Source organism: Clarias gariepinus, chromosome 1 (genome assembly GCF_024256425.1).
Source record: "Clarias gariepinus isolate MV-2021 ecotype Netherlands chromosome 1, CGAR_prim_01v2, whole genome shotgun sequence".
Classification (NCBI taxonomy): Eukaryota; Metazoa; Chordata; class Actinopteri; order Siluriformes; family Clariidae; genus Clarias; species Clarias gariepinus.
In genome coordinates, this window is record NC_071100.1 from 20,293,109 (window position 1) to 20,321,107 (window position 27,999).

General features: G+C 41.1%; 1 protein-coding gene across 1 annotated transcript; it reads right to left on the minus strand.

Moving 5' to 3' along the window:
* Nucleotides 1–1,226: 1,226 nt before the first annotated feature.
* On the minus strand, nt 1,227–22,966 carry LOC128520657 (butyrophilin subfamily 1 member A1-like). Its single transcript, XM_053494998.1, has 10 exons — nt 22,884–22,966; nt 22,732–22,782; nt 17,812–18,162; nt 12,039–12,317; nt 11,757–11,858; nt 11,039–11,065; nt 9,834–9,851; nt 9,176–9,202; nt 8,852–8,878; nt 1,227–1,933 (listed from the first exon to the last, which is right to left on the minus strand). The coding sequence occupies exons 2-10, from the start codon at nt 22,778–22,780 to the stop codon at nt 1,401–1,403; spliced, it is 1,413 nt and encodes a 470-aa protein (XP_053350973.1). The 5' UTR covers nt 22,781–22,782; nt 22,884–22,966; the 3' UTR covers nt 1,227–1,400.
* Between the last annotated feature and the right edge of the window lie 5,033 nt (nt 22,967–27,999).

A 27,999-nucleotide genomic window follows, 5' to 3' on the forward strand; every position in this document is an offset into this window, starting at 1 on the left:
AAATTAAAGAGGAAATAAACATCACTACTACACTATAAAAAGTGGGACTGGGCTTAATTAACAATTGTTAAATTAATATTAGTGACAAGTACATAATAAAATTGACTAACTGCATTTTAGAGTCTAATTAAGCTGATTTAAACAAATGCTGATTATTTATTATTTAAATTTATATAATATAGGTGTTATATGATCATATTTTTTGGATCTAGTGAGAACCCTGGCAGCTGCATTTTGGACTAACTGAAGCTTGTTTATTGAGGATGCAGGACAACCACCTAGTAATGCATTACAATCAGTGGCCAGGAGGGAGTCTCGCCCGGGGAGCAATTCAGTGTAGAACCGTCACTGATTACAATAGTCCAGTCTGGAGGTCATGAATGTATGAACTAGCTTTTCTGCATCAGATAAGATGCTCTTAAGTTTGGCGATATTTCTAAGATGGAAAAAGGCTGTTTTTGTGATATTTGAAATGTGATTTTCAAAGGTCATGTTACTGTCTAATATTACGCCCAGGTCTTTTACTGTTGAGCTAGTAGTAACAGTACATCCTTCTAAACGCAGGCTGAATTGTGAAAGCTGTTGTGTGCTGGTTTTTGGGCAGATGAGTAATATCTCTGTCTTATCTGAATTTAGTAAAAGAAAGTTATTGAGTAGATTTGATTTTTAATTCAACTGTATTTAGGTGCAGATAAAGATTTATCTGTAAAAGTAAATCAGGTTCACTTAAATATTTTATTAATGTTAGTCAATTTGTCTCAGATATTCAATGAAAATGAATCAATCTCTTCCAGATTTCTCTTAGATATTCATTAAATGTAATTTTTTTTTCTAGTAATGGTAAAACCTTTTTTTCTTAAAATGACTTAATTTAGCTTCAAATATTTATGCTGAATACATTATATTTTCAACAGTTAATATTAAATCCAACACAATAAAAAACTTGATTTTATTCATAATTAAATATATATATTGTCTTACATTTAAATAATTTATCCTATGTTTCTTACTTATTATTATAGTAGCAAAATTTACTTAAATATGTTAGGTGTCACTTTTTTTTTTTGTTGCCATAATTTTTTTAAGTAAACCCTAGGTCAGATTTTTTACAGTGTACAAACACACCTTTTTAACAGCCCTATACCTGCATTACATACTTATGAAATAACAAACACACACACATTATTTTTATCTTTATTGAGATTGCATTTGTGATTAAAAAAACTTTATAAGGGGGTTAAATAAATTTCTTTATGCAAGACAAAAATAAAATAAACAGGTATGAACATTAATAAAGTGTAAACCGTGTGTACAAATGTACAAATATTTCTAAAATGAAGCAGAATAAGTTCTTATTTATTCTGACTTTTACCAGGTTATTAAATCTGTGAGGTGAAAATTTACTCAGTGTTACACACAGGAGAGATGATCAGTGGTTTATCCGCATAGCCAGGACTGAAGAATGGATAAAGTTTCTCAGTGAAAGACTGACCAGTAAAAGAGTAGATATGAGATCTGGAGTTCACATCATAAAAGGAGACCAGACCCTCCTCATAATCCACAAACACTCCCACCTTCTCCACCTTCTCTCTCAGTGTGAGAAGGACATCAGGACCAGAATTAGCATCAAAATGATTCCCTTCCCACAGTTCCACAGTCCAAAATCCATTCTGAGGTCCCCATGTAATCTCCTCCTTCCTGTTAATGTTCTCTCTCACGACTCCTAATATCCACCATATTTTCCCGCTGACCTGAACCTCATAATAAAATCTCCCTGAGGAGAAACTCTGCTTTCCTACAACACAGCGATAATAATAAAACCTCTGTGGTGTATCAGGGAGATTCTGTCGTGTGTTTCCTTTTTTCACTTCTTTTCCATCAGCAGACAGGATGAGATATGGATTTGCTGTATCAGGATCCAGAGTCACATCCACTGAGAGAAACACAGAGTGAGATGTGAGTTTCAGGTAAAAAAGATTAAATCATCATCAGTGGATCAGATTCATTAGGATTTCTAAGAGGATTTGTAGAAGATTAAAGAATAAAACGTTTAAATACATAAACCCATACAACGCGCTCCAGGTTCGATTAGCTTTGCCTAGCTCTGAGTAACCCAGATGTTACACTGAAATGTGTTTCATGATGAATTTTGCAGCCTGAATTTGAGCTGAAAATAAAACCGGAACACAGACTTCTGAAAATATGATAACTGAATTATTCAAGATGAATTTGTGAAGACTAAATAAATAAAATAAATAAATAAATAATTAATTAAAAACATTTCCAGGATGTTAATTTAAGATAAATAAATACAGATGTGTGATGTTAATCTTGTATCTCTCAGTATTTTAAATATTATGCAAGGTATTTTTTTTGTTATTAAGACTTCAACGGGTTAAGTTGAATTCTCCTTACTTCATGGGAAAATGTACGAATCATTCTCTGAGACTACTCGTTCTTCTCATGTACAGTCACGTTCAAAAAGAATGAATCGTTCATGAACGGCCCATCACTACTTCTCATCATCAGCTCATCTGCACCAGATCTTCTAGCACTTCGACTAATTTCTTCTCTGTTTTTTTTTTTTCTTGTGTTTCAAGGGTTTTAATCACAACAGAGTGACACACACACACACACACACACACACAAACACACACACACACACACACACACACAGGTCCTGAAGGTTCTGAAGCAAGTTAAGGAAAGCAGTAGGACCCGACAGCGTTTTACCCACAGTACTAAAAGCCTGTGCTGAGCAGCTGGCAGGTGTGTACACAGACATCTTTAACTTGTTTCTCACACAAGCAGTCGTCACAGATTTATTCAAGTCTGCCATCATCATACCAGTGCCAAAAAAAAAACACAGACACATCTACTCTAAATGATTTCAGGCCAGTGGCACTTACACGGTTTGCCATGAAGAGTCTAGAAAAACTAGTACCGTTACATATTAACTCCATGGTCCCAGATACCATCGACCTGTTTCAGTTCACCTACCGTCCCAATAGTTTAGTGGACTCCATCATCTGGACTACAGCAGAACATACGTGAGGATGCTCTTCCTAGACTATAGTTCTGCTTTCAATACTGTACCATCCACCTGGGAAAAATGTTTGTGAAGCTGATGGACCTGAGGGTCCCAACTCCCACTTGTAATTGTATTCTGGACTTTCTCATGGACAGAGCACAGGTGGTGAGGATGGGAGACAAGGCCTCTGCTGAGCTTACAATCAGCTCCCTCAGCCCCAAACTCTACACCCAGTACACCCACGACTGCTCCTCGCAAATTTAAATCTGTGAATAGTGAGAGGAGGGAATGTTTCTATTGTCTGAGCCCTGAGCATCTGATTGCAGATTGTCAGTTGTGAAAACAGAAAAATGTGAGCTCCAGAACTAAGAGTGTTGCTTTTGCTCAGCCCTTACTAAAATCAACCACCAGTGATGTAGAAAATTACCAGCCCTAATGGTATGATCTCTGATTTTCCTGATGCTGAGTTTAAACCAGTAATTATGCTGAGAGACACGAGATCAGCCCAATCCTTCATTCTTGAAAGTCTCTTACCATTTTCAGCTGACACATACAGTATACTGGGCATGATGTATTGGTGCGGGGCATTAAAATGCACTGTATAAATGTACCTTTGCATAGAGTTCTCTTAAAGTCTAATCTTGTCAGTGGACTGGTTAAGCTGGGGGTTCGTAAACAGTTACCTGTGGAAGGTATAGACGTGATCATAGGGAATGATTTAGCAGGTGGCAAAGTTTTCCCTACCCTGATTGTAACCCATACTCCAGTTGTAAACGATGTTACTAATCTTGCTATTTTATATCCCTCAGTTTTTCCTGCATGCGCAGTGATGCGTGTACAAGCACAGAAATTCAAGGAAGTGGTGGATCTAACTGACTCTTTTCTAGTTCCTGAAACTGCCCCAATGGAGTACATGCGGTCCGTAGAGCCTGAACCTGAGTCTGATTCCAGTTCAGAATCAAAATCCCCCTTAAAAGTGAGTAGACAACATCTGACAAAGGCACAAAAAGAAGACCCAACGCTAATGAAGTGTCTTAAAGCTGCAGATCTTGAGCATTTACCTTAATCAGGTGTTATGTATTTCTGGGGTGACGGATTATTGATGCGCAGATGGAAACCAGAAGTCAATGATGCGAATTGTAAGGAGGTCCAGCAGATAGTTTTGCCAGATGGATACCTTATACCTGTATTGAAGCTGGCTCATGAGCATGTAATGTCTGGTCATCTGGGAGTGAAAAAGACCTTCTGCCGTGTTTCTAGATACTTCTACTGGCCTGGTATTAAATCTGCTGTGTCTGCTTTCTGCAAAGCCTGCAAGGTTTGCCAGCTCACAGGAAAACCGAACCAGAAAGTTCCGGTAGCTCCTCTTAGTCTCATTCCTGTGATGAGTGAACCGTTTGAACGTTTGGTCATTGATTGTGTTGGCCCATTGCCAAAGTCCAAGGCAGGACACCAGTATATATTAACTATTATGTGTGCTGCAACGCGTTTTCCTGAAGCCGTACCACTACGTAGTCTGAAAGTTAAAACAGTTGTAAAAGAGTTGATTAAGTTCTGTTCCATTTTTGGACTTCCAAAAATAATCCAAACAGATCGGGGCATCAACTTTACATCAAGGATGTTTGAACAGATTTTGAAGGAGCTTGGCGTAAATCATCAGTTGTCTAGCGCCTACCACCCAGAATCACAGGGTGTAATTGAAAGGTTTCATCAGACACTTAAAACAATGTTGCGTAGCTACTGTATGGAGACGGGAAAGGACTGGGATGAAGGTCTTCCATTTCTTCTGTTTGCCGTGAGAGAAACTGTGCAAGAGTCTCTGAAATTCAGTCCTGCAGAGCTGGTCTTCAGTCATGTGCTACAGGGGCCACTAAAATTGTTAAGTGAACAGCTGTTGACCGAACCTTCGACACTTGTAACTATTCCTGACTATGTGCAGTCACTCCGCCAAAGACTTCAGCATGCTCGTGAAGTAGCCACACAACACCTTGTAGTAGCACAAAGTAAAATAAAAAAAAGACAAAAAATCTGTTGACCGATCTTTTCAGCCTGAAGATTTCGTGTTGGCTTTGCTACCCACTCCTGGGTCTGTGTTTCAAGCAAGATTTGCTGGTCCCTACGTGGTCAAGAAGAAAGTAAGTAACACAAATTATGTAGTTGATACACCTGACCGTAGACACAAAAGCCGTTTATGCCACATCAACATGCTGAAAAAGTATGTAACTAATATGGACAAAAGTGAAGTAAAGTATAACCAAGAAACAAATGAAACCAAGAGTTGAGATATTGTCCATGCCAACTTTCACTGTGGCTGTGGTTCCAAACTATACCATGAAAGAAGATGGATTAAATAGCAGAAAAGTTCAAGCTCCTCCATGCGACTACAAAATTCTGCTATTCTATGTAATGTGAAAAACTATCTTGCTCATCTTGATAAAAGTCAAGCTGATGAACTAACTGGTTTATTGAATAAATCTCCTAAACTCTTTTTAGATGTGCCTGGAAAAACTGCAGTGTGTTCTCATGACATTGATGTTGGAGATGCATCCCCGATCAAACAGCATCCGTATCGGGTCAACCCCCAGAAACGTGGTATAATGAAGGCTGAAGTAGAGTATATGCTGCAGCATGGTTTTGCTGTTCAAAGTCAGAGTCCCTGGAGCTCGCCTTGCCTACTAGTTCCAAAACCAGACTCCACCTATCGCTTCTGCACAGACTTTCGTAAAGTTAACAATGTTACAAAAGCTGATTGCTTCCCCCTTCCACGGGTAGAAGACTGTGTGGACAGGGTAGGGAATGCAAAGTTTGTGACGAAGTTAGATCTCCTGAAAGGATACTGGCAGGTGCCTCTAAATCCTCGAGCCTCAGAGATTTCTGCTTTTGTCACCCCAGACAATTTTCTGCAGTACACGGTTCTGGTGTTTGGGATGCGGAATGCCCCAGCTACATTTCAGCGTTTGATGCATAATGTGTTGGCAGATGTGAAATACTGTGAAGTGTATATTGATGATGTAGTTATCTATTCATCTACATGGATGGAACATCTCTCAACCCTTAATAGGGTTTTTCAATGTTTGGCAGATGCCTCGCTAACTTTGAATCTGGCAAAGTGTGAGTTCGCAAAGGGAGTGATCACCTATCTGGGTAAACAGGTTGGCCAAGGGATGGTAAAACCAGTTATGGCCAAAATCAGAGCTATTCTTGAGTATCCTGTTCCCACTAATAAACGTGAACTGCGCAGATTCCTTGGAATGTGTGGATACTATCGTGCATTCTGCTAAAACTTTTCCTTAGTTGTCTCCCCACTAACTGATATGCTGAGCACTTCAAAAAGTTTTACCTGGACAACTAGTTGTGAAAATGCTTTTAATGCAGCAAAGGACTTACTCTGTAGTGCCCCTGTTCTCAAAGCTCCTCAATTTGAAGCCCCATTTATGTTAGGGGTTGATGCTTCGGCTACAGGAGCTGGTGCAGTTCTACTGCAGGATGATCAGTGCGGTGTGGAGCATCCTGTGTCGTTCTTCTCTAAGAAATTCTCAAAGTGTCAACAGAACTATAGTGTCATTGAAAAGAAAGCATTGGCCTTATTAATGGCACTACAACACTTTGAACTATATATAGGTGGTAGTGTGACCCCTATAGTTGTGTATACGGACCACAATCCGTTAACCTTTCTTGACCGCATGTCAAGCTCCAGTCAATGGCTCCTGCAATGGTCTCTGGCTATCCAAGAATTTAACCTGGAAATCCGCTACAAAAGAGGCTCAGACAATATAGTAGCTGATGCGCTATCCAGAGCATGAGATATTTCAAATAGTGGTGAGAAAAAAAAAACGGGTATGAAAAGTGTTATTTCTATTTTTCCTTGTGGTGAAAGTGGATGTATTTAGTATAAACAATTTTTATTGATTATTACTTTAATGGTGGGGGTGTTACATCCCGGACGAGCCCCCAGTTTGTTACATTCCTATCCCAGTCTAGGGGTTGGGGAGGAAGCAACAATATTATTTTTGCTAACGAAAATAAAGATAAAAAAAAAAACAAATTAATATGGCCCGTGAGCACAAACGTTGTTTGTGATGTTAATCTAAATAGTGGTGAAGTTGTTTTGGGATAAGAGAAAGGTGATTTCTCCGCGTTTAATTTCGCCCGTTTGTGCACGGGCCATATTAATTTGTTTTTTTTATTTTTATCTTTATTTTCGTTCGTTATCTTTATTTTCGTTTCGAAGCCATAAGTCAGAGTTGAAAAAGTTATGGAAGAAATATAATTATCATGGACAAGTGACTGCATCCATGAGAGGTACAACATCCCATAACAAACTAATACAGGATCAGTCTGCACATTTACTCACTTCCTGTTTTAGCCTTTGGAAGCTAATATTAAAACACTATTGAAAGTCACTATTGTAGTGTTTATTTTTAGATTATTGACTAGCAAAGCTCCAGAAATATGTGGGTTTATGCTACAAGAAAAGATAAGATAATATAAGATAAGATAAGATAAACCATTATTAGGAATGAGCTTCATTTAATTACCCAATCAATTAATTTATTAGGGCTGTCGTATTAAGGATTAGAGTTATGACTGTTTTTCTTCCTAAATGGTTTTAGGTTTTAAATTTGTAATGAAATTTTAACATTAATATTGAGTCAGAATATTTATAGATTTTTGATACTTGCAGAATTCGCAATACATACATCGACAATATTTCATTTGCATTTTTTTTCATATTGCTGTATATTATGTAAATTATTTTTTTGTTACTGTCAGTAGGAGAAAGTGTTGGATAAGAAGACGTTGTGTCAGGGTTACTCAGCTGATTAAAAACAGAATAAAGGTAAGTGAAGAGCTTTATTCTGTTTTTCTACAGAGTGCAACAACAATGAAATTTACAATGCCAAACATTGTCCTGTTTATCTCTAATGAGGAAGTCGAGCGGGAGCTGTCTCAATTTAGTAAACTAGTGAGCAACATGAGAGGTCTCTTTAAACTGTAAAAACCCCACACTGGAGCATGTCATCCCCTTCAGGTGTACAGTGTTCATGTTTCTGAACAAACTCACTCTACATATTTGTTTGGAAGCCACATGGGCAGAAAACCTTTATATATGGCCCAAAGAAAAAAGCAGAGAGATGGCACTAACAATATGCTCAGGTCGCTGATAAAATGCTCAGGGTTTTGGTAAAAGCCAGAATCATTGAGTTCACCTTTCTTACTGGGACTCTCAGAGTGCTGAAGTTCTATCAGATGTGGCCACAGGGGGCGCCAGTCTCTCAATGTTTCTGTACATTATTTCTATCCTTGTACATCTGACTGAGTATACGAGTTATTATTTCACTTTATAAAGCCAAAGTAATTAATAAACCTCCCTGAGGTTACTCATTGTCAGGCTCCTTTTACTGACTAACTTCACCCTCTGTGTCACCTGAACATTCACACTTTATGGTGCTGCACTTTCCCTGACCAATGAGAATTCTCTGCAGTAGAAACAGTTTCACTGTCTGAGCTCTGATTGGTTAAACAGTTTTGGCAGCGTGCAGAGGAACTCTGATGAAGAGCATGAGCAGGATGAAGCTGAGCGTGTGCACAGTTTTGTGCATGAGAAAGTTAAATCCATGTATACGCAGGCTGAAGGTTCAATTTGTATAAAAGTAAAATAAATCTGTTCAAGAGTAAATAAACCTTTATAGTGGATCAGGAAAGAAACACTACGTTCCAGTCAACTTTACTCATCGTTCTGGATCTACTGCTGTCGCCTGTAAACATCTCTCTCTGTCTCTGTCTCTCTCTTACACACAAAAAATATATTATTCTTACCTGCAGACTTCTTCATCTCTGCTAACTCTGTGAAACAAGTAATTAAACCATGTTTATATTTGTTTATGCAAATAAAGTTAGCGTAATATAATAATGTAATTTAATAATATTTATACTATAGATCAGAAGTATAAATCGAAATTATTATATCAATTTATCAAAAAAAGATTTGGTTTAGATTTTGTTTTGCTGGTGGAAAATTAAAATTATAAACTGTGACTAATCTTATAATCAGTTCCTCTTCCTAAATATAAATGTAATTTTTCTACTCAGACTTCCAAATGCATTGAAATAAGAAAGTTTTATAAATGAAGGTGTAATTACTTTGTTCTATCCTTCGTCTCTGTGGCCCTAAAAAGAAGAAAAAAGTTGATATTAGAGACTCGACTTAAACACATGTAGGATAATGTTTACTACATTTTTAAACAACTTTCTTCAAGAGTGTGTGTTAAATAGAATAATTTAAATTAAAAATATATTTATATACTCCATTGTATAGACTGCAGAAATGTAGTGTTTATCACATGTTGTTTACCTGCATAAGGACAATTATATTATTATACAATTAAATACAGTAAGTTCTTATCTGATTAGTTGTGTTATTATGAAACCTGATGTCACTATTTGCTCAAAGAGATCTGATTTGATTTTCTGTTCAGTTTAGTATTGATGCAGCATTATTTTGTGCTTTCACTAATATTCTACTGAAGAACACACACATACACACACACACACACACACACAATATATATATATATATATATATATATATATATATATATATATATATATACACACACACACACACACACACATATATATATATATATATATATATATATATATATATATATATATATATATATATATATATAATGAAGAGACTCTGATCCTGTTGTTAAATTTCAGTTGTTTCTTTCCTGTTCAGAAATTCTCTGATTTAATGACGTACTGAAGATTAAAAAGAAAAAATTGTCCTTACCTACAATTTTCTTCATCACTGCAAAAAACAAGCATATACATAAACTATTATTTAAAATGATTTGTAATTTAATTTGTGATATATAAAGGTATTGCTATTAAAAGAATAAAAAATCTCATTATTTTGCCATACTTTGCAGAATTGTGCTTTAAAATAAAATCAGTAATGACTTGTACAGTGACCCTGCAGATGTTTAATCTAAACATCTTATAAAGTTTAATGAACATGTTACAGTCTATTGTGTGTTAGTAATACTGATAAAAATAGTGTTGCTTATGTTCTGTTTAGATGTTCAGCTTTTAATGTATGTATAATTAGGGGTTAAAGAAGAGTTTGGAAGGTGTTGATGTCTGACGGTGACACATTTGTTTACATGCCAGTAATCAGGGGCTGATCCTCAGAATAAAACATGTTCATGTACACCACAATTGGAATAGAAAAAAAAAAATTTAAAATAGGAAATAGGAACTTCTACTTGCTGTTCTACTTAATTTTAAGCACTTTTTATGCACTAACACAAGCAGCATGATTAAAATGCTAAACACACTGACTGAGCCCAAAAGCTCCATGTTGCTGGAATGAGAATAATCTTACAGTACCATGAGCACTTTGCAGTGAGTTGTTACATTAAGATATTATCAATAAATAAAGTCTGTTAAAAATAAAACATGATTGCCTTTTTGTCTAAAGGGATCTAGAAAGGGTTACTATGGGTTGTTAATGCTAATCTCCATCACACTGATACAAAAGCAGAAAAAAATATTTTCCCCTCTCCAAGTTTATGACATCACTGGTCCAGATGATTCTGTTACACATTAGCGCTTGTGTATGATTTACACTATAGAGTAAAAGGTTTGTGGACACCTAGGCATAACACACATGCAGGTCTTTACCAAACAAATGTGTTACCACACATTCAGGAGTACACAAATGTCTAGGATGACTGTTTATGCTCTAGCTTTAAGATTTTTTTAAAGTGTTTTTACCCTGTTTCATTCAAACCTGACCTCACTAATGCTGTCGTGGCTAAATAACTGTAAATTCATAGAGCCACACTACAACATCTCATGTAAAGTTGTCCTCAAAGAGTGGAGGTTATAATAACACCAGAGAAGGACTAAATATGGAATAGAATGTATATAAAATGTATATTATACTGTATATTTATTTTGATGGTGGAATATTATTGAGAAATTAATAATTACCTTTTTCAAAATCAGATTTTACCAGCACTGAAAAGAGAAAAAGGTTAATATTGAAGACTGTATTATATATATTTATACTGTACATGGGTTTACATTTTTCATTGAGTTGCGTGTGTTGTATAATACGATCCAAGCTCCCTCTACTTTTCTTCATTTTACATACAGTTAAATGTGATGTCACATTTTCTTATCCTGCATAAAGTTAATTTTATGCATAAAACCACAGATATGAAAGAGATTTCTTCAATGCCGTTAATTAAAGTTCACATCAAACATCCAAATGGAGAACAATGTGATCTCAGTGACTTTACTACCTCAGGTGATCCCTCTTTAAAATGGTGTTGAGCAGAAAAGCGTCTGTAAATGAACTATACATCTAACTTTAGGATAGATGTGTTAGAGCAGCATGTGTACAGATGTGTCCAGTGTGTACAGATTCATGAAGACACGGTGCTGAGGGAGGAGTTTCAGATGACTAAACTAAATCATCCTCTTTACAGAGAGCATGAATAACTACAGTAGGCTCCTGTAGATGACTGACGAAAGCTCAGGTTGTAATGCTGGTCCTGGAGAACTCTTTGTCCTATATTATTGTTTACTCTGTTTTAACACACAATCTAATTAATTACCCAATAAACAGCCCTCTCTAAACTGAAGTCAGTTATATAAATTCAGGTTTGTTTTATTATTAAAGAAAATGATTGAAATATTACTGTACCTTTCTTGTAAAAAACAGCTGCAGTAATTATCAATCCCACAGCAGTTATACATGCTGGAACTGACATGCCGACAGCCCACTTCCAAGCATTAAAGACTTTACCTAAAATAAAACCACATTCATCACATGATCTACCGCAAAACAAAACAGAGCATTGTGGCAGAAAAAACAATACATAAAATAAAAATGATGAATTTGTAATTGCAAAAATGCTCTACATGCTCATGTACCTTTATTATTTACTCCATCTATAATGTAGTTTTTATTATCATAGACACTTACTATTAATTATGACCTCTACTTCCATCATGTGACGGTTTTGTAGAAATCTGCAGTAAAATCTGTTGGAGTCACTATAATCTTGAACAGTGATGCGGCGTTTCACACTGAAGCCCTCAGTCTCTCTATGTATCTGTGTCTCTTCAGCAGGCAGAGGGTCTCCTTTACTGTCCAGCCACCAAACCTCAGGTGCAGGGTTCCAGCCACTGGACTCACACACTAGATTAATCCCTCCTGAGTTATCATAACTCTCCATCATGATGACTGGGTGACTTCCCTGAGCTATAATCAATAAACAAAAAAGTATTCCTTTAAATTAAGCCTTAAAAAAAAAAAAAAAAAAAAAACATAACTAATGTATAATGTAAGTGGATAAAAAGTCATGTTTTAGTTGGGTAAAATGATTTACCACCATCAAGAAAAGAAAACAACCAAAACTGTAAGTACACATTAATAAATCAAAAAACTGTTTAATATACCAAAAGCACTCAAAACTGAAAGCACACGTCACTAAGAAAACAAAAAGGAAAATAAGACAAAAAATGCTTATATTTTTATAGACTCATGACTGCTAATTGTATTGCGCTTTTGTGCCATTATGAATGTTTTCCTTATAAACGATAATCTGAAGTAGTGCTGGTCGTTGCCACACATTTGTAGCACATAGTTAAATGCGAGAAATATACTAACCAAAATGAGTAATGGAGGATTAAGACTATTATTTACTGACAGATTACAGCAATAAAATCCTTATTATTAAAGAAAAGTATCACTATCTAGTGGAGAGCATTCTAAGGTCAAAGTAGTCTTTTGAGAAATGTATTAATAATAAATACAAACCCGATTCCAAAAACGTTGAGACACTATACAAATTGTGAATAAAAACAGATGCAATGATGTGGAAGTTTCAAATTTCAATATTTTATTCAGAATACAATATACAGGTCCTTCTAAAAAAATTAGCATACTTTGATAAAGGTTATTATTTTCTGTAATGTACTGATAAACATTAGACTTTCATATATTTTAGATTCATTACACACAACTGAAGTAGTTCAAGCCTTTTAATTATTTTAATATTGATGATTTTGGCACGCAGCTCATGAAAACACAAAAAAAATTAGCATATCATGAAAAGGTTCTCTAAACGAGCTATTAACCTAATCATCTGAATCAACTAATTAACTCTAAACACCTGCAAAAGATTCCTGAGGCTTTTAAAAACTCCCAGCCTGGTTCATTACTCAAAACCGCAATCATGGGTAAGACTGCCGACCTGACTGCTGTCCAGAAGGCCATCACTGACACCCTCAAGCAAGAGGGTAAGACACAGAAAGAAATTTCTGAACGAATAGGCTGTTCCCAGAGTGCTGTATCAAGGCACCTCAGTGGGAAGTCTGTGGGAAGGAAAAAGTGCGGCAGAAAACGCTGCACAACGAGAAGAGGTGACCGGACCCTGAGGAAGATTGTGGAGAAGGACCGTTTCCAGACCTTGGGGGACCTGCGGAAGCAGTGGACTGAGTCTGGAGTAGAAACATCCAGAGCCACCGTGTACAGGCGTGTGCAGGAAATAGGCTACAGGTGCCGCATTCCCCAGGTCAAGCCACTTTTGAACCAGAAACAGCGGCAGAAGCGCGTGACCTGTTTCACCTGTTGCTCAGTGGTCCAAAGTACTTTTTTCGGATAAAAGCAAATTTTGCATGTCATTCGGAAATCAAGGTGCCAGAGTCTGGAGGAAGACTGGGGATAAGGGAAATGCCACAATGCCTGAAGTCCAGTGTCAAGTACCCACAGTCAGTGATGGTCTGGGGTGCCATGTCAGCTGCTGGTGTTGGTCCACTGTGTTTTATCAAGGGCAGGGTCAATGCAGCTAGCTATCAGGAGATTTTGGAGCACTTCATGCTTCCATCTGCTGAAAAGCTTATGGAGATGTAGATTTTATTTTTCAGCATGACCTGGCACCTGCTCACAGTGCCAAAACCACTGGTAAATGGTTTACTGACCATGGTATTACTGTGCTCAATTGGCCTGCCAACTCTCCTGACCTGAACCCCATAGAGAATCTGTGGGATATTGTAAAGAGAAAGTTGAGAGACGCAAGACCCAACACTCTGGATGAGCTTAAAGCCGCTATCGAAGCATCCTGGGCCTCCATAACACCTCAGAAGTGCCCCAGGCTGATTGCCTCCATGCCACGCCGCATTGAAGCAGTCATTTCTGCAAAAGGATTCCCGACCAAGTATTGAGTGCATAACTGAACATAATTATTTGAAGGTTGACTTTTTTTGTATTAAAAACACTTTTCTTTTATTGGTCGGATGAAATATGCAAATTTTTTGAGATAGGAATTTTGGGTTTTCATGAGCTGTATGCCAAAAACATCAATATTAAAACATTAAAAGGCTTTAACTACTTCAGTTGTGTGTAATGAATCTGAAATATATGAAAGTCTAATGTTTATCAGTACATTACAGAAAATAATGAACTTTATCACAATATACTAATTTTTTTAGAAGGACCGGTAGATACCATATCAAATGTTGAAATTGAGACATTTGGAAATGTCATGCCAAATATTGGTTTATTTTGGATTTCATGAGAGCTACACATTTCAAAAAAGTTGGGACAGGTAGAAATAAGAGGCTGGAAAACTTAAATGTACAAATAAGAATCAGCTGGAGGATAATTTGCAACTTATTAGGTCAACTGGCAACATGATAAGAGCCTTTCAGAGTGGTAGTGTCTCTCAGTAGTCAAGATGGGCAGAGGATCACCAATTCCCCCAATGCGGCGGTGAAAAATATTGGCGCAATGTCAATAGGCAAAAGGAGTTTCTCAGAAAAAAAAAAAGGGAAAGAGTTTAAAGTTACCATCACCTACAGTGCATAACATCATCCAAAGATTCAGAGAATCTGGAACAATCTCTGTGTGTAAGGGTCAAGGCCGGAAGACCATAGTGGATGCCCGTGATCTTCGGGCCCTTAGACAGCACTGCATCACATAAAGAAATGCTACTGTAATGGAAATCACAACATGGGCTTAGGAATACTTCCAAGAAACTTTGTAGGTGAACATAATCCACCGTCCTATTCGCTGTTGCCGGCTAAAACTCTACAGGTCAAAAAAGAAGCCATATCTAAACATGATCCAGAAGCGCAGACATTTTCTCTTGGGCCAAGGCTCATTTAAAATAAACTGTGGCAAAGTGGAGAACTGTTCTGTGTTCAAGTTCAAGTAGGCTTTATTGTAACTTCAACTAGTGAAGATTAGATTCCGATACACGACTGTCGATACCCAGTGGCGGACTGGGACAATAATTCAGGCCGGGAATTTGACTCCACTCCCAGGCCACCTCTGCTGCTGCAGTCACCACCACCCTATTCATGTAATCTACTGAACTGATAAACTTGTAGGCTAACCCTATTATTGTAACAGGTAGACTACCAGATGCAATATAAATGAATAAAAAAATAGCCCTTAACAACTCACTAGGAATACACCATTTATACTACCAAACCAATGACAAATAGAAAATTGGCTTTTTAAAAGAGATAATAAGAGACACATTCACATGTTGAAATATTTACATTTTATGTATTTTCAGTGCTCAACTCTAGTATATCAAATGCATCAGAAACACAAACACAAATAAACTTAACAAAACTATGACAGCGTAAGTAACAGATAACAATGTTTACTCAATTATGGCATTATGTGGAACAGACCAGTAAGAGTAAACAGTAAGTAATTAGCACTACTACACCTGTAGGCGTTTGAATTGGGTGATACTTAAAAAAAAAAATCTTAATCCTTAGACTGTGGACAGGCAAAATAATCAAAAGAGATATAAAGGCTTTCACTGTCTCCTTAATCTTTCCCTGAATCCTTCTCTCTCTCACTCTGCACATGTAGTTGCTCTGCAATATGAAATAAGCGTGTTCAATAATCTGTACTTATAATTGTGCAGCCATCAGTTGTATGTCCCCAAAATCACAGTCCTACTACTGATCTTATAAATCATAAAAAAGCACATGCTGTTTAAAAAGTATAGCCTGGTGCCTGCATGTTTAGTTTTGCTTATCTTTAACTTTACCTGAAGGTCCCTGCTCTGACTCAAACGCTGAACTGTCCACCACCTCTAGCTCAACAGCAGGAGCATTTACAGCACTAGTGCTACTGCTGCTTCCTTCCTTTTCAGACGAAACGAGACTTGACACAGCAGCACTTACATATTGTTGCTCGTTTGTTGGTTTAGTTTTATCGATTGTGATGATCTACGTAAGTGATTTGGATGAAAGTGTTCGTCTGCCAAATTATTATAAATATAATGTAGATGTAATCTTGACCGACCTGTTCCCTTACTGGCGAACATGGCTGGGATTTTGCAGCAGCTTGCTGCGTCTGCGGCCAGGGCTTTTTTCCTTTTTTTATACGCTGACTCTCTGCTTCTCCTTTGCGTTTACGCTCCATTTTTTGAACGATTTAGTCAGATATACCCTGTCTCTGGATATGGCCAGATATTAGGCAGTGCGTCGCTGACGTTGGGTCATGTGATGTGGGAGTGTAATTTTCCCTCCTAATCTTCCCCTCCCTTTTCATTGCCTGATTCGTAGATTGAGAGATCCGTCAATTAAACCGACGAGCGTCTGCTGCCTGGTGTCTTTTTCCCTGTTTGCTAGCATAAACTCCTGGTACTCTTTCCCGTGAAATCTCTGCAGGTGCTCGATTAAATTAGTTGTATTGTCGAGGCAACCGTACTTCCCCCCCCCTCGGCACGCTGGCTTTACACACATTGCAAGTAGCTAAACTAAAGTATCTCCAAACGAGCAACATTTTGTTCACAACAACGGCTAATGTTATTCGCTTGCTCAGATCGAAGTTGCCGCAGGTTCATGGTATGGAATAAGGAGCGGTGCATTGCGTCGAGTTTAAGGTCCAGTGCAAGCTGCGAACTGGAATATATAGATCGGGCCTGTCCGACCGATATCCGATGACGGACTTACGGCTATATCGGACCCGATACCGATATCATATCGGATCAGGCACATCTCTAACTTCAACCATATACAGTTAGTACACAGTGAAATGAAACAATATTTGAGAGATATGGTTATTTTGTTTATGTAGAAAACGTTTCAGATCTTTGAGTTAAATCTCATTAAAAATGGGAGCAAAAACAAAAGTGTTGCGTTTATATTTTTGTTCAGTATATGTTGTATTTTGAATAAAATATTGATGCAATTGATGCATGATTGCAATCTGTTTTTATCTACAATATGTACAGTGTCCCAACTTTTTTGAAATCGGGTTTGGAAAATTAAATTAAAATCTTGGCATTTTATCTGTTAAGAGTTCATTTTAAATGTTGACAAATGTATTTTCAAAATGTATATTTTTTTTTTATTAATAATTATAGTAATATTTAGTTTGTAGTAGAGTCGTGGTTGTGGGTGGAGAGCAGTAGGTGAAGCCAGTAGGGAAGATGTTATGCTTTCCACCTGTAAGACTCACAGCCTGCTTCCTTTAACTTGCTATAATTTTAACTAATTTAACTATTTATTACTGCATTTATTTTTATATTTATACTGTAGGCATATTTATTTATCACTATTTTATAAATTTAAAACCTGTTTAAATTTAACATCTGTTTAAATTACAATGATACAAAAATACAGTATGCTGGTTTGCTGCAGACATAAAGTGGTTGATGTATGCACAAACCATTAAAGTTTAAAACAGCCACTGTATAAAACTTCAGAGCAGAAATGGATCTTACCCTCAACGCTAACATTAAAGGCAGTATCATCCACCCAGGATTCACCCTTAATGACACACTGATATTGTCCTTCATCAGAGACTCTGAGAGCTGAGAGTTTGAGTGAAGCGTTGCCTTTCTGTAGCTCCTCTTTAAACAGTGATGTTCTTCCTCTGTAGGACTGAGCCTGATCTTCATTTCTGTCTTCATGATTATTATAGAGATGCACTAATGAGTTATTTTCACCTAGTTTCCTCCACTGCACTGTCATGTCCACAGCACTGGTACTGGGTTTGATAAAACATGGCAGAATCAGGTCTTTACCAGCGTCAGCGACAAGAGAAGCATCTGGACCAAACACCTTTAGATCCTCTGTATTGTAGGGGGAAGAAGACATATTTGTTAAAAAACAGCATTTATTTAATTACATTTTACACAGGGGGTTTTTCCATTCATTTAAATTTTTTTCTAGAAAACTGACTAGGATCTTGCTGAGGTAATGTATGATCACAACATGACACGTCCACCACCATCAAATAATATTTGTGATACAGTGTCAGGCTTGGTCCACACAATGTCTCATATATTTGGATCAATAAGGTCAATTGTTCTCATTTCTGACAATTTTTCCTGAAATAAGGGATGCTTTTTTGGTCACTCTGATGCCTTCTGCCAAATTCCAGGCGAGCTGTGATGTGGGTTGTCTTCAGTAATGGCTTATTTTCAAAGGAAATTGTGAACATTTGTAATTATTGTGTTTTAATGAGGGAAATCGCGAGTCAACTTGATGTGTCTATTGCATGGGGGAAATAATGCAATTAATCTGCTTATTAGTCATTTTTGTCAAGGAATATTTTTTTACATAAAATCAAAATCACTTGAAATTAATTCACTTTGTGGGTCACCCTTTTAAAATCATGTATGACAGCACAAAGTATCATAAAGTGACTCGTAACCCAGAAGACTCTGATATGACTTTTAAGGGGGTTAAATGTTTTTGCAAGTCATTGTACTGTATATACTGTATACTATTTGCCGAACAGCCAATCATGTGTGAGCAGCACAATGTATAAAATCATGCAGATGCTGGTCAAGAGAACGATTCAGACCAAAGTGTTTCAGTAAGGACAACTTTTGAAGATGCCATAAAACAGGTTGGTTTCTGTGGTGGAAATGGCTTTATCATTAAAGCTGTGTTCTTCGTTTGCTGCTCTACCATTGATAACAAGCTTATCAGCAAAGCACAATAAAGTATTCATCTAGAGGACTGATGATCTTTTCTCAGATTTACTGGTATAAATACACTCAACAAAAATATAAACGCAACACCTTTGTTTCTGCTCCAAATGAGATGGACTTAAAGATCTAAAATTCATTCCAGATACACAATATTACCATTTCTCTCAAACATTGTTCACAAATCAGTCCAAATGTGTGATAGTTCAATTCAATTCAATTCAATTTTATTTATATAGCGCTTTTAATAATGGTCATTGTCTCAAAGCAGCTTTACAAAGATGAAAGAAATGTATAAAATAAATATATATATAATAAATTGTGTATGTGTGAGAAAAATGTGTCTAGATAATAACGAGAAATTTCTCTGATGAGCAAGCCAAGGGTGACCGCGACAGTGGCAAGGAAAAACTCCCTGAGATGGTAATAGGAAGAAACCTTGAGAGGAACCAGACTCAACAGGGAACCCATCCTCATTTGGGTGATAACAGATGAAGATGATATAACACCATGTGTGTTATGCAGCTGAAAGTACAGTACAATATAACAGAAATTCTTTAAATTAACATGAAGTCCAGTTCAACATAGGGATGAGTCAGTAGGTGCAGAGGGCAGATGGGATCTGGATCACTGGGAGCACAGGAGCAGCATGTGTAGCTCCAACCATAATAAGGCAGAATTCAGCTGGAGCTGGTCCTTCTCTGGATGCCTCAGGATCCTCGCAGGGTTGGCCTTTGTCTACTGAAGCTGGTACAATCTCCAGATGCCTCGGGATGAGTAGAAAAGTACAGAACAGATGTGAGCACTTCTGCTTTGCTGAGATAATCCATCCCACCTCACAGGTGTGCCACATCAAGATGCTGATCTGACATCATGAGTAGTGCACAGGTGTAACTTATACTGCCCACAATAAAAGGCCACCCTGGAATGTGCAGTTTTTTGCTTTATTGGGGGTCTGGGGACTCCGGTCAGTATCTGGTGTGACCACCATTTGCCTCATGCAGTGCAACACATCTTCTTCGCATAGAGTTTATTTATGCGAAGATAGTCAATTGACAATTGTGGCCTGTGGAATGTTGGTCCACTCCTCTTCAATGGCTGTGCGAAGTTGTTGGATATTAGTGGGAACTGGTACACGCTGTCGTATACGCCGGTCAAGCACATCCCAAACATGCTCAACGGGTGACATGTCCGGTGAGTATGCTGGCCATGCAAGAACTGGGACATTTTCAGCTTCCAAGAACTGTGTACAGATCCTTGCAACATGGGGCCGTGCATTATCTTGCTGAAACATGAGGTGATGTTCATGGATGTATGGCACAACAATGGGCCTCAGGATCTCATCACGGTATCTCTGTGCATTCAAAATGCCATCAATAAAATGTACCTGTGTTCTTCGTCCATAACAGATGCCTGCCCATACCATAACCCCACCACCACCATGGGCCACTCGATCCACAACACTGACATCAGCAAAGCGCTTACCCACACGACGCCACACACGCTGCCATCTGCCCTGAACAATGTAAACCGAGATTCATCCGTGAAGAGAACACCTCTCCAATGGCCAGACGCCATCGAATGTGAGCATTTGCCCACTCAAGTCTGTTACGGTGACGAGCTGGAGTCAGGTCAAGACCCCGATGAGGACGACGAGCATGCAGTTGAGCTTCCCTGAGACGGTTTCTGACAGTTTGTGCAAAAATTGTTTGGTTATGCAAACCAGTTGTTTCAGCAGCTGTCTGAGTGGCTGGTCTCAGACGATCTTGGAGGTGAACCTGCTGGATGTGGAGGTCCTGGGCTGGTGTGGTTACACGTGGTCTGTAGTTGTGAGGCCGGTTGGATGTATTGCCATATTCTCTGAAACGCCTTTGGAGACGGCTTATAGTGGAGAAATGAACATTCAATGCACAAGCAACAGATCTGGTTGACATTCCTGCTGTCAGCATGCCAATTGCACGCTCCCTCAATGCTTGTGGCATCTGTGGCATTTTGCTGTGGGACAAAACTGCACATCCCAGGGTGACCTTTTATTGTGGGCAGTATAAGGTACACCTGTGGACTACTCATGATGTCAGATCAGCATCTTGATGTGGCACACCTGTGAGGTGGGATGGATTATTTCAGCAAAGCAGAAGTGCTCACTATCACACATTTAGACTGATTTGTGAACAATGTTTGAGAGAAATGGTAATATTGTGTATCTGGAATGAATTTTAGATCTTTAAGTCCATCTCATGAAAAATCGGAGCAGAAACAAAGGTGTTGCATTTATATTTTTGTTGAGTGTAGATGATGTAGGTTGTTTTTGGCACAGTTTTTCAACATTTGATCTAACTAGCATATTCAGTGCCATGTGTGAGCTGCTTAGAAGAGATAACTGGATAAGTTCCTAATGAGCTGAAAAGTTTGTTTATGCTGTTTAAATTCATTTCTTAGGATTGTTGTGTAAAGGGTATATTTGTATATTTGAATATTCCTTTGGAACACCTACAAGCCTAATCTTTTTTGTCGTACTTGAATATTCCACTAACACTATGAGGGAGTAAGTCAGACTGAAATGGATTTGCCAGTGTTCATTACATTTACATTTAAGCATTTGGACGCTCTTATCCAGAGCAACTTAAAAATGCTCTTTGAAGTTTCTGTCATTGGGTAAATCCTTACACTTGTTGCTAGGTTACTAACTAAATACCATTAGTCAAACACTGTTGGGAAGGGTGCTTATTTTATTTTACTTATTTATTTTATTTTATATTATTTTGTTTTTTGTTTTTTTTGGAAGGGGGGCGGAAACCCAAATATCTAAGACATAGATGGGTCTTTAGCCATGGCACGAAGATTTCTACTGACTCGGCTGTACGGAAATCTTAAAGTTCATTCCATCAGGTGCCAGAACAGAAATTAGCCTTGATGCACGTCTTCCCCGATCCCTGAAACATCTCGGAACTAGCCAAGCAGGATCAGATGGAACGTGGTGTGGTGCGGGGTGTGAATACATATTATATGTTAATTACTGTAATCTTTGTCTAGATCTCATGCTGCAATAATATGGGAAGTGTGTGTCATAGCAAACTTTGTTCAGAACAACACAACTCTCATGTAGGAATCAGCACAGTGTAAAAGCATATACAGTACAGGTCATTTTTGTGGGTAATAAAGAAATGTACCGTACACAGACTATACCACAGGAAGGTGGCATGTGAGTACAGGAGCAATATCTACAATATTCAGTAAATATAGCCTTCTTTCGAAAAAACTAACACTGGTGACATGTGAGAGAATATTTTCTTAAACATCTAAAAAATAGATTTCTTTAAACAAGCCAGGAAATTAGCACTATAAAATGAAGGTATAAAACATGAAGATACCTGACTTTAACTTCTATGTGAAAGAGATGTGGATATGTCTACAGATCTTGAGGTGCTGCATTCTCATCGCACATTTTTGTTGGAAGATTTAAATATATAATTATGGTGAATGCTTGTTCTCTGTTGGCTGTCATTTGGGTGTAATAACACAGCACATAAGCCTTAAAATGACAGCAGCCCCAGTGTAAAATACTTTCATTTTATCTGACATACAGAACTCTAACTGCAAAAAAAATGAATAAATAAAATAAAGAATAAAAAAAAGCTTATAATGTATATTATTTAACTAAAACATACACACACATATACATACACACTTTGGTTGTTTTCATACCTGATTGAGATTCCATAAAGAGAATCAGGAAAGTCACACACAGAAACATCCCTGAAAGACAGTTTAGCATTATTACTTCAGTCTTGATCACAGGCTAAATAACATTTTAAGAATTACAATTGATGCACAATTTTACTCAATCGCATACTTACTTATTTTTAAAAGTTCATATTTAATTGGTTAAAAGCTGCTAAAATGAAGGCCCTTTGTCCCAAAGTCTATGATCAGTCTGTTGTGTTTCCTTAATACAACCTGTTTAACCTGTCTCTTACAGCGAACCTAAACACACCTACATACGGTGGCCCAGAAGGGCAAAACATCCCTCCAGGGTATGTGTGTTTTTTTTTCCTGTGTAAGATACAATGTGTAAGATACAATGATTTATATATATATATATATATATATATATTGTGGCGTGGGTGGGGTTTCATTTGGGAACCATCATGCTTTGCGGGAGGGGTTGTTATGTTGTCACCCTGTTGGGGAAAGGTGTTTGAGTTAGTGGGTTCGGCCAGGTTGTGTGTGTGAGGGTTAGAAGTGTGTCTTATGTTTGTGACTGTTATTGTGAATGTGCCGTTGTGTTCTAAACCAATTAAAAATACTCCCAGCCATTGCATTGGGCAGCCAGGAAGCTCACTTGTCTCTCCAAGTTCCTGCTTAGCGGTAAAAAAACGCTACAATTGGTGTCAGAAGTGGGATGGAGAGTCGCGAGTTAGAGCGCACCCCGGAGGAAATCCGGAGGATCCAAATAGGCCGCCGAGTAGCAGAGCAGCTGAGGAGGAAGAAGACCCTCCCTGATGGGGCCAGCGCGGGCAAAGAGTGGCGACCGGAGCGGAGCGGCGCGTTCCAGGTTCCGGCATTGGACCTCGGAGAGGATTCCTCCAGTGACGCGGCGCCGGCACCGGAGCAAGCTACAGCTCCGTGCCCCGTCCCCCAGCGAAGCGACCTGCAGCTGCGCCTGCCGGCCTACAACGGCGCCGGCGATCCCCACGCGTACATCGCCCAAGTAGAGCTAGCCGCCAAATTCGCGGGCTGGTCCCCGCGGGCGAGGAGTTGGCAACCTGCGTGCGGAGCGCCTCTGAGCCACTGGGGGCGCTCGCCATGGACCTAAGGTCTCTCGCGCGCAGAGGATACCCGGAGTTCGGGCGCGCCCAGCAGGAGGAGCTAGCGCGCCGTGCGTTCCTGCGGGGAATCCGGCCGTGGCGGCTTCGTGAGCACATCCGGTTAGCGGCACCGGCTTCCCTGGCTGAGGCGCTGCGCGAGGCTGAGCGCGCCGAGCCCATCTTGGCGGAACGCTACGGCGAAAGAGCCGAGCGACCTCCCGTTGCTCGGGGCCGCTCGGTAGGTGAACCTGGCCGGGGACAGGGCCCGCCGGATTACCGCTGCAATGTTCTCAGGCCTGAGGACAACGTACCCCAGCAGCCGTTAAACTAGCTTCGGGGGACGCCGAGGGGAAGCCGCCTCCCACAGCTTTCCTTGTTTCCCCGAGTGCCGGTCTCAACCTCCGGTCAGGACGTGTAGGGGTCTACGTTAACTGTGGCCTGGACAACGTTTCGCTACGAGCGCTTGTGGACACCGGCTCTACCGTTTCGCTGCTGCGCTGGGGAGTGCTAGCACAAGGCGATTGCGGTCGTATGCTGCCGGCTCCAGCCGTGAACATTCGCACCGTTTCGGGGAGCTATCTGGAGATACGGGCCTGTCGCACAGTGCGAATACAAGTAGGTGCAATCATTCTTTTTCATCCATTCTTTGTGGCCGACATTGAGGATGATTGTATCTTGGGGTTGGATATTTTGGAAAGGTGGGGTGCCGTATTGAATCTCGATGACGGAACGTTGCGTGGTAGCTTTGGGTTAGCCAGGTTGCTAGTGCCCTAAAGCGCAGCCGGACGTGTTAGTGGAGCGCACCAGGGGAGCGGAACTTCCGGTAGGCGCACCATGTAAACATCCGGTAGCAGACCGAACATGCATCATGGCCGAGCTTTTGCGGCGTAGCAGCGTAGGGCTAAGTCAGACACAGGCCGACACCGTGAAATCCCTGTTACACGAATTCGCGGACATTTTCGCGGTTGATGAGCGCGAGTGCACACATACCGATTTGGTGCAGCACACGATTAATACGGGTAACGCAGCTCCAGTTCGGCTACATCCGAGACGTCTGCCCTTAGCTAAACGAGCTATCGCTGAACAAAAGCTACGTGAGATGCACGACGCGGGCGTAATAGAGCCAGCGTCCGGACCGTGGTCTTCACCGGTTGTGTTGGTGCGCAAAAAGGACGAATCGTGGCGGTTTTGTGTCGATTACAGGCGGCTAAACGAGGTGACGCGCAAAGATTCCTATCCGTTGCCGCGAATAGATGACGCGCTGGAACACGTTGCGGGCTCAACGTGGTTTAGCTCGCTAGATCTGCGAAGCGGGTACTGGCAAGTAGAGCTCATCCCGGAAGCGCGACCTAAAACCGCGTTCTCGATCAGGCAAGGGCTATGGCAATTCCGGCGCATGCCATTCGGCCTATGTAACGCTCCGGCTACATTCGAACGGCTGATGGAGAAGGTGTTAGCCGATATTCCTCGCAACCGTTGTGTCGTCTACCTGGACGATTTACTGGTGCACGCCAGGGAGTTTGAGGTCGCTCTAGCTAACCTACGGGAGGTATGTTTGGCTATCCGGCGGGCGAATTTGCGACTCAACCCCAAAAAGTGTCAGCTGTTGCGGCGAGACCGGTTTCCTAGGACATGTAATTAGTGCTAGAGGGATTGCCACCGATCCGGCCAAAATTGCGGCGGTACAGAATTGGCCTGAACCACTAAATGTGTCCCAGCTACGCACCTTCCTCGGGTTAGCTTCTTACTATCGCCGGTTTGTGAAGGATTTTGCCACGATCGCCAGTCCGCTGCACGGCCTCACGAAAAAGAATCAGCCGTTTCGTTGGGACACGGTGCACGCGCGTGCTTTCACTCGGTTACGGGAAGCTCTGGTCACGTCGCCCGTTCTCGGATATCCTGACGCGTCTCGTATGTTTATCCTCGACACGGACGCAAGCGATGTAGGTCTGGGGACTGTACTGTCTCAGGTTTCCGAGGGTAAAGAGCGTGTTATCGCCTACTTCAGCCGCGCGTTGTCTGGACCGGAGAAAAATTACTGCGTCACGCGGCCCGAGCTGTTAGCGGTCGTCGCGGCCCTTAAGCATTTTAGGCCGTATTTATATGGGCAATCCTTCTTGCTGCGGACCGATCACGCGTCGCTGGTGTGGCTGCTCAGTTTTAAAGAGCCCGAGGGGCAGTTGGCGCGCTGGCTCGAGCGGTTGCAGGACTACGACTTCACCGTTCAGCACCGAGCGGGAAAACTGCATGCTAACGCCGATGCTTTATCCCGCCGGCCGTGTAGCAAAGAGCGTTGTCGGCACTGCGAGCGGGTTGAAGAGCGCGTGGGTGATCGCGACATCAAACACTCCCCGACCCCCGTGAATGAGAACATCCTCCCTGCGCCGTCCTCCGGAGCCTCCGTCAGTAATCTGCCGTCCGAGCCGGCGTGCAGCCGGACTACTGCGTCACCTAAACCATCGCCTGTGGTCGTTTCGCCTGTGCCACAGATGGACTGCGAGCAGCTAATGGTCGAGCAGGAGAAGGACCCGGCGCTGCAGCGGGTACTAGGTTGGGTTAAGACCGGATTATGCCGCCGTTGCCCACCTGGGACCAGAGGAAAAAGCTCTCCACTCGCAGTTTAACCGAGTAGCGTTGCGGGGGGGTTTACTCTACCGCCAATGGGAACGGCCGTGTGGCGCTGGCGAATCTTTTCAGCTGCTGCTGCCGCGGACTTTGCGGGCATGTGTGCTGGGGATGGTTCATGCGCATGCAGGTTCGGGACACTTCGGGGTAACTAAAACACTGCGGCGGTTGCGTGCTCGGTTCTACTGGCCGGGCTGTCATACTGATAGTGAACTTTTTGTTCACAGATGCGACGTCTGCACGGCAAAGAAGGGCCCTACCCAGCGCTCACAAGCACCCTTGCAAGACTTTCGGGTGGGGGCGCCCATGGAACGTATGGGCGTGGACATTCTGGGGCCGTTCCCCATCTCCGATCGCGGGAATCGGTATGTGCTGGTGGCAATGGATTATTTCACCAAGTGGCCGGAGGCGTTTGCTGTTCCTGATCAGAGCGCTTCCACCACGGCTCGAGTGCTGGTGGATGAGGTGTTCAGCCGATTCGGCGTCCCGGAGCAGTTGCACAGCGATCAGGGGCGTAACTTCGAGGCGGAGGTGTTTGCGGCGGTGTGCGAGCGCCTCGGGGTGAAAAAGACCCGCACCACTCTCCTGCATCCACAAAGTGACGGCCTCGTGGAACGCTTCAACCGAACACTCACCACCCAACTCGCCGTGCTTACCAGCGACCGGCAGAAGGATTGGGACGAGCATTTGCCTCTCGTGCTTTGGGCTTATCGTACCGCAGTGCAGGAGTCCTCACAACTGACGCCAGCTGCGTTAATGTTCGGTCGCGAGTTGCGCACGCCTGGGGATCTGGTGTTCGGGCCCCCTCCACAAGTGGATTTACCCACGAAACCCACGGTTTGGATTATTTTTTTCGTTGAAAGACAAACTGTGCCGTGTCCACGAGTTGGCGCGTAGACACCTGGCGGACGTCGGGGTTAAGCAGCGCCGCGTGTACGATACTCACAGCCGGGGGCGGAACTTTGCTACTGGGGAGCAAGTTTGGGTGTATTCCCCAGAAAGGAAAAGGGGGCTTTCACCTAAGCTTATGTTGCACTGGGTGCGCCCCTGCACGGTCGTTGCACAGCTCTCTGAAGTGGTCTACCGGGTGCGGTTGACGGGGCGGTCGCGATTGGTCGTGCTCCACAGGGACCGTCTGCCTCCTTATCAGCCCCACACCAGGGCATCGTCGGATTCTGTGGAGGCCAGTCCGCCTCAGGAGGAGGGCGACGGCCCCCTTCCCCCGCAAAAAGTCTCCGGCGTTCCCAACGCCAGCGCCGACCACCGTCACGCCTGTTAGACTGAGTGCGCCGTGGTGACCGGGGACGGTCACAGCTCGGGTGGGGGCAGTGTGGTGTGGGCGGGGTTTCGTTTGGGAACCATCATGCTTTGCGGGAAGGGTTGTTATGTTGTCACCCTGTTGGGGAAAGGTGTTTGAGTTAGTGGGTTCGGCCAGGTTGTGTGTGTGAGGGCTAGAAGTGTGTCTTATGTTTGTGACTGTTATTGTGAATGTGCCATTGTGTTCTAAACCAATTAAAAATACTCCCAGCCATTGCATTGG

What these genes read in the sequence shown, in the direction of transcription:
- LOC128520657 (XM_053494998.1), bottom strand. Translation starts at nt 22,780, where the DNA reads ATGTTTCTGTGTGTGACTTTCCTGATTCTCTTTATGGAATCTCAATCA. An exon ending in CTTTAATGTTAGCGTTGAGG is followed by an intron (nt 12,318 to 17,811) that starts GTAAGATCCATT and finishes TATTGATTATAG; the next exon opens with CTCAGGGAAGTCACCCAGTC. An exon ending in GAGACGAAGGATAGAACAAA is followed by an intron (nt 8,879 to 9,175) that starts GTAATTACACCT and finishes CTTGTTTCACAG; the next exon opens with AGTTAGCAGAGATGAAGAAG.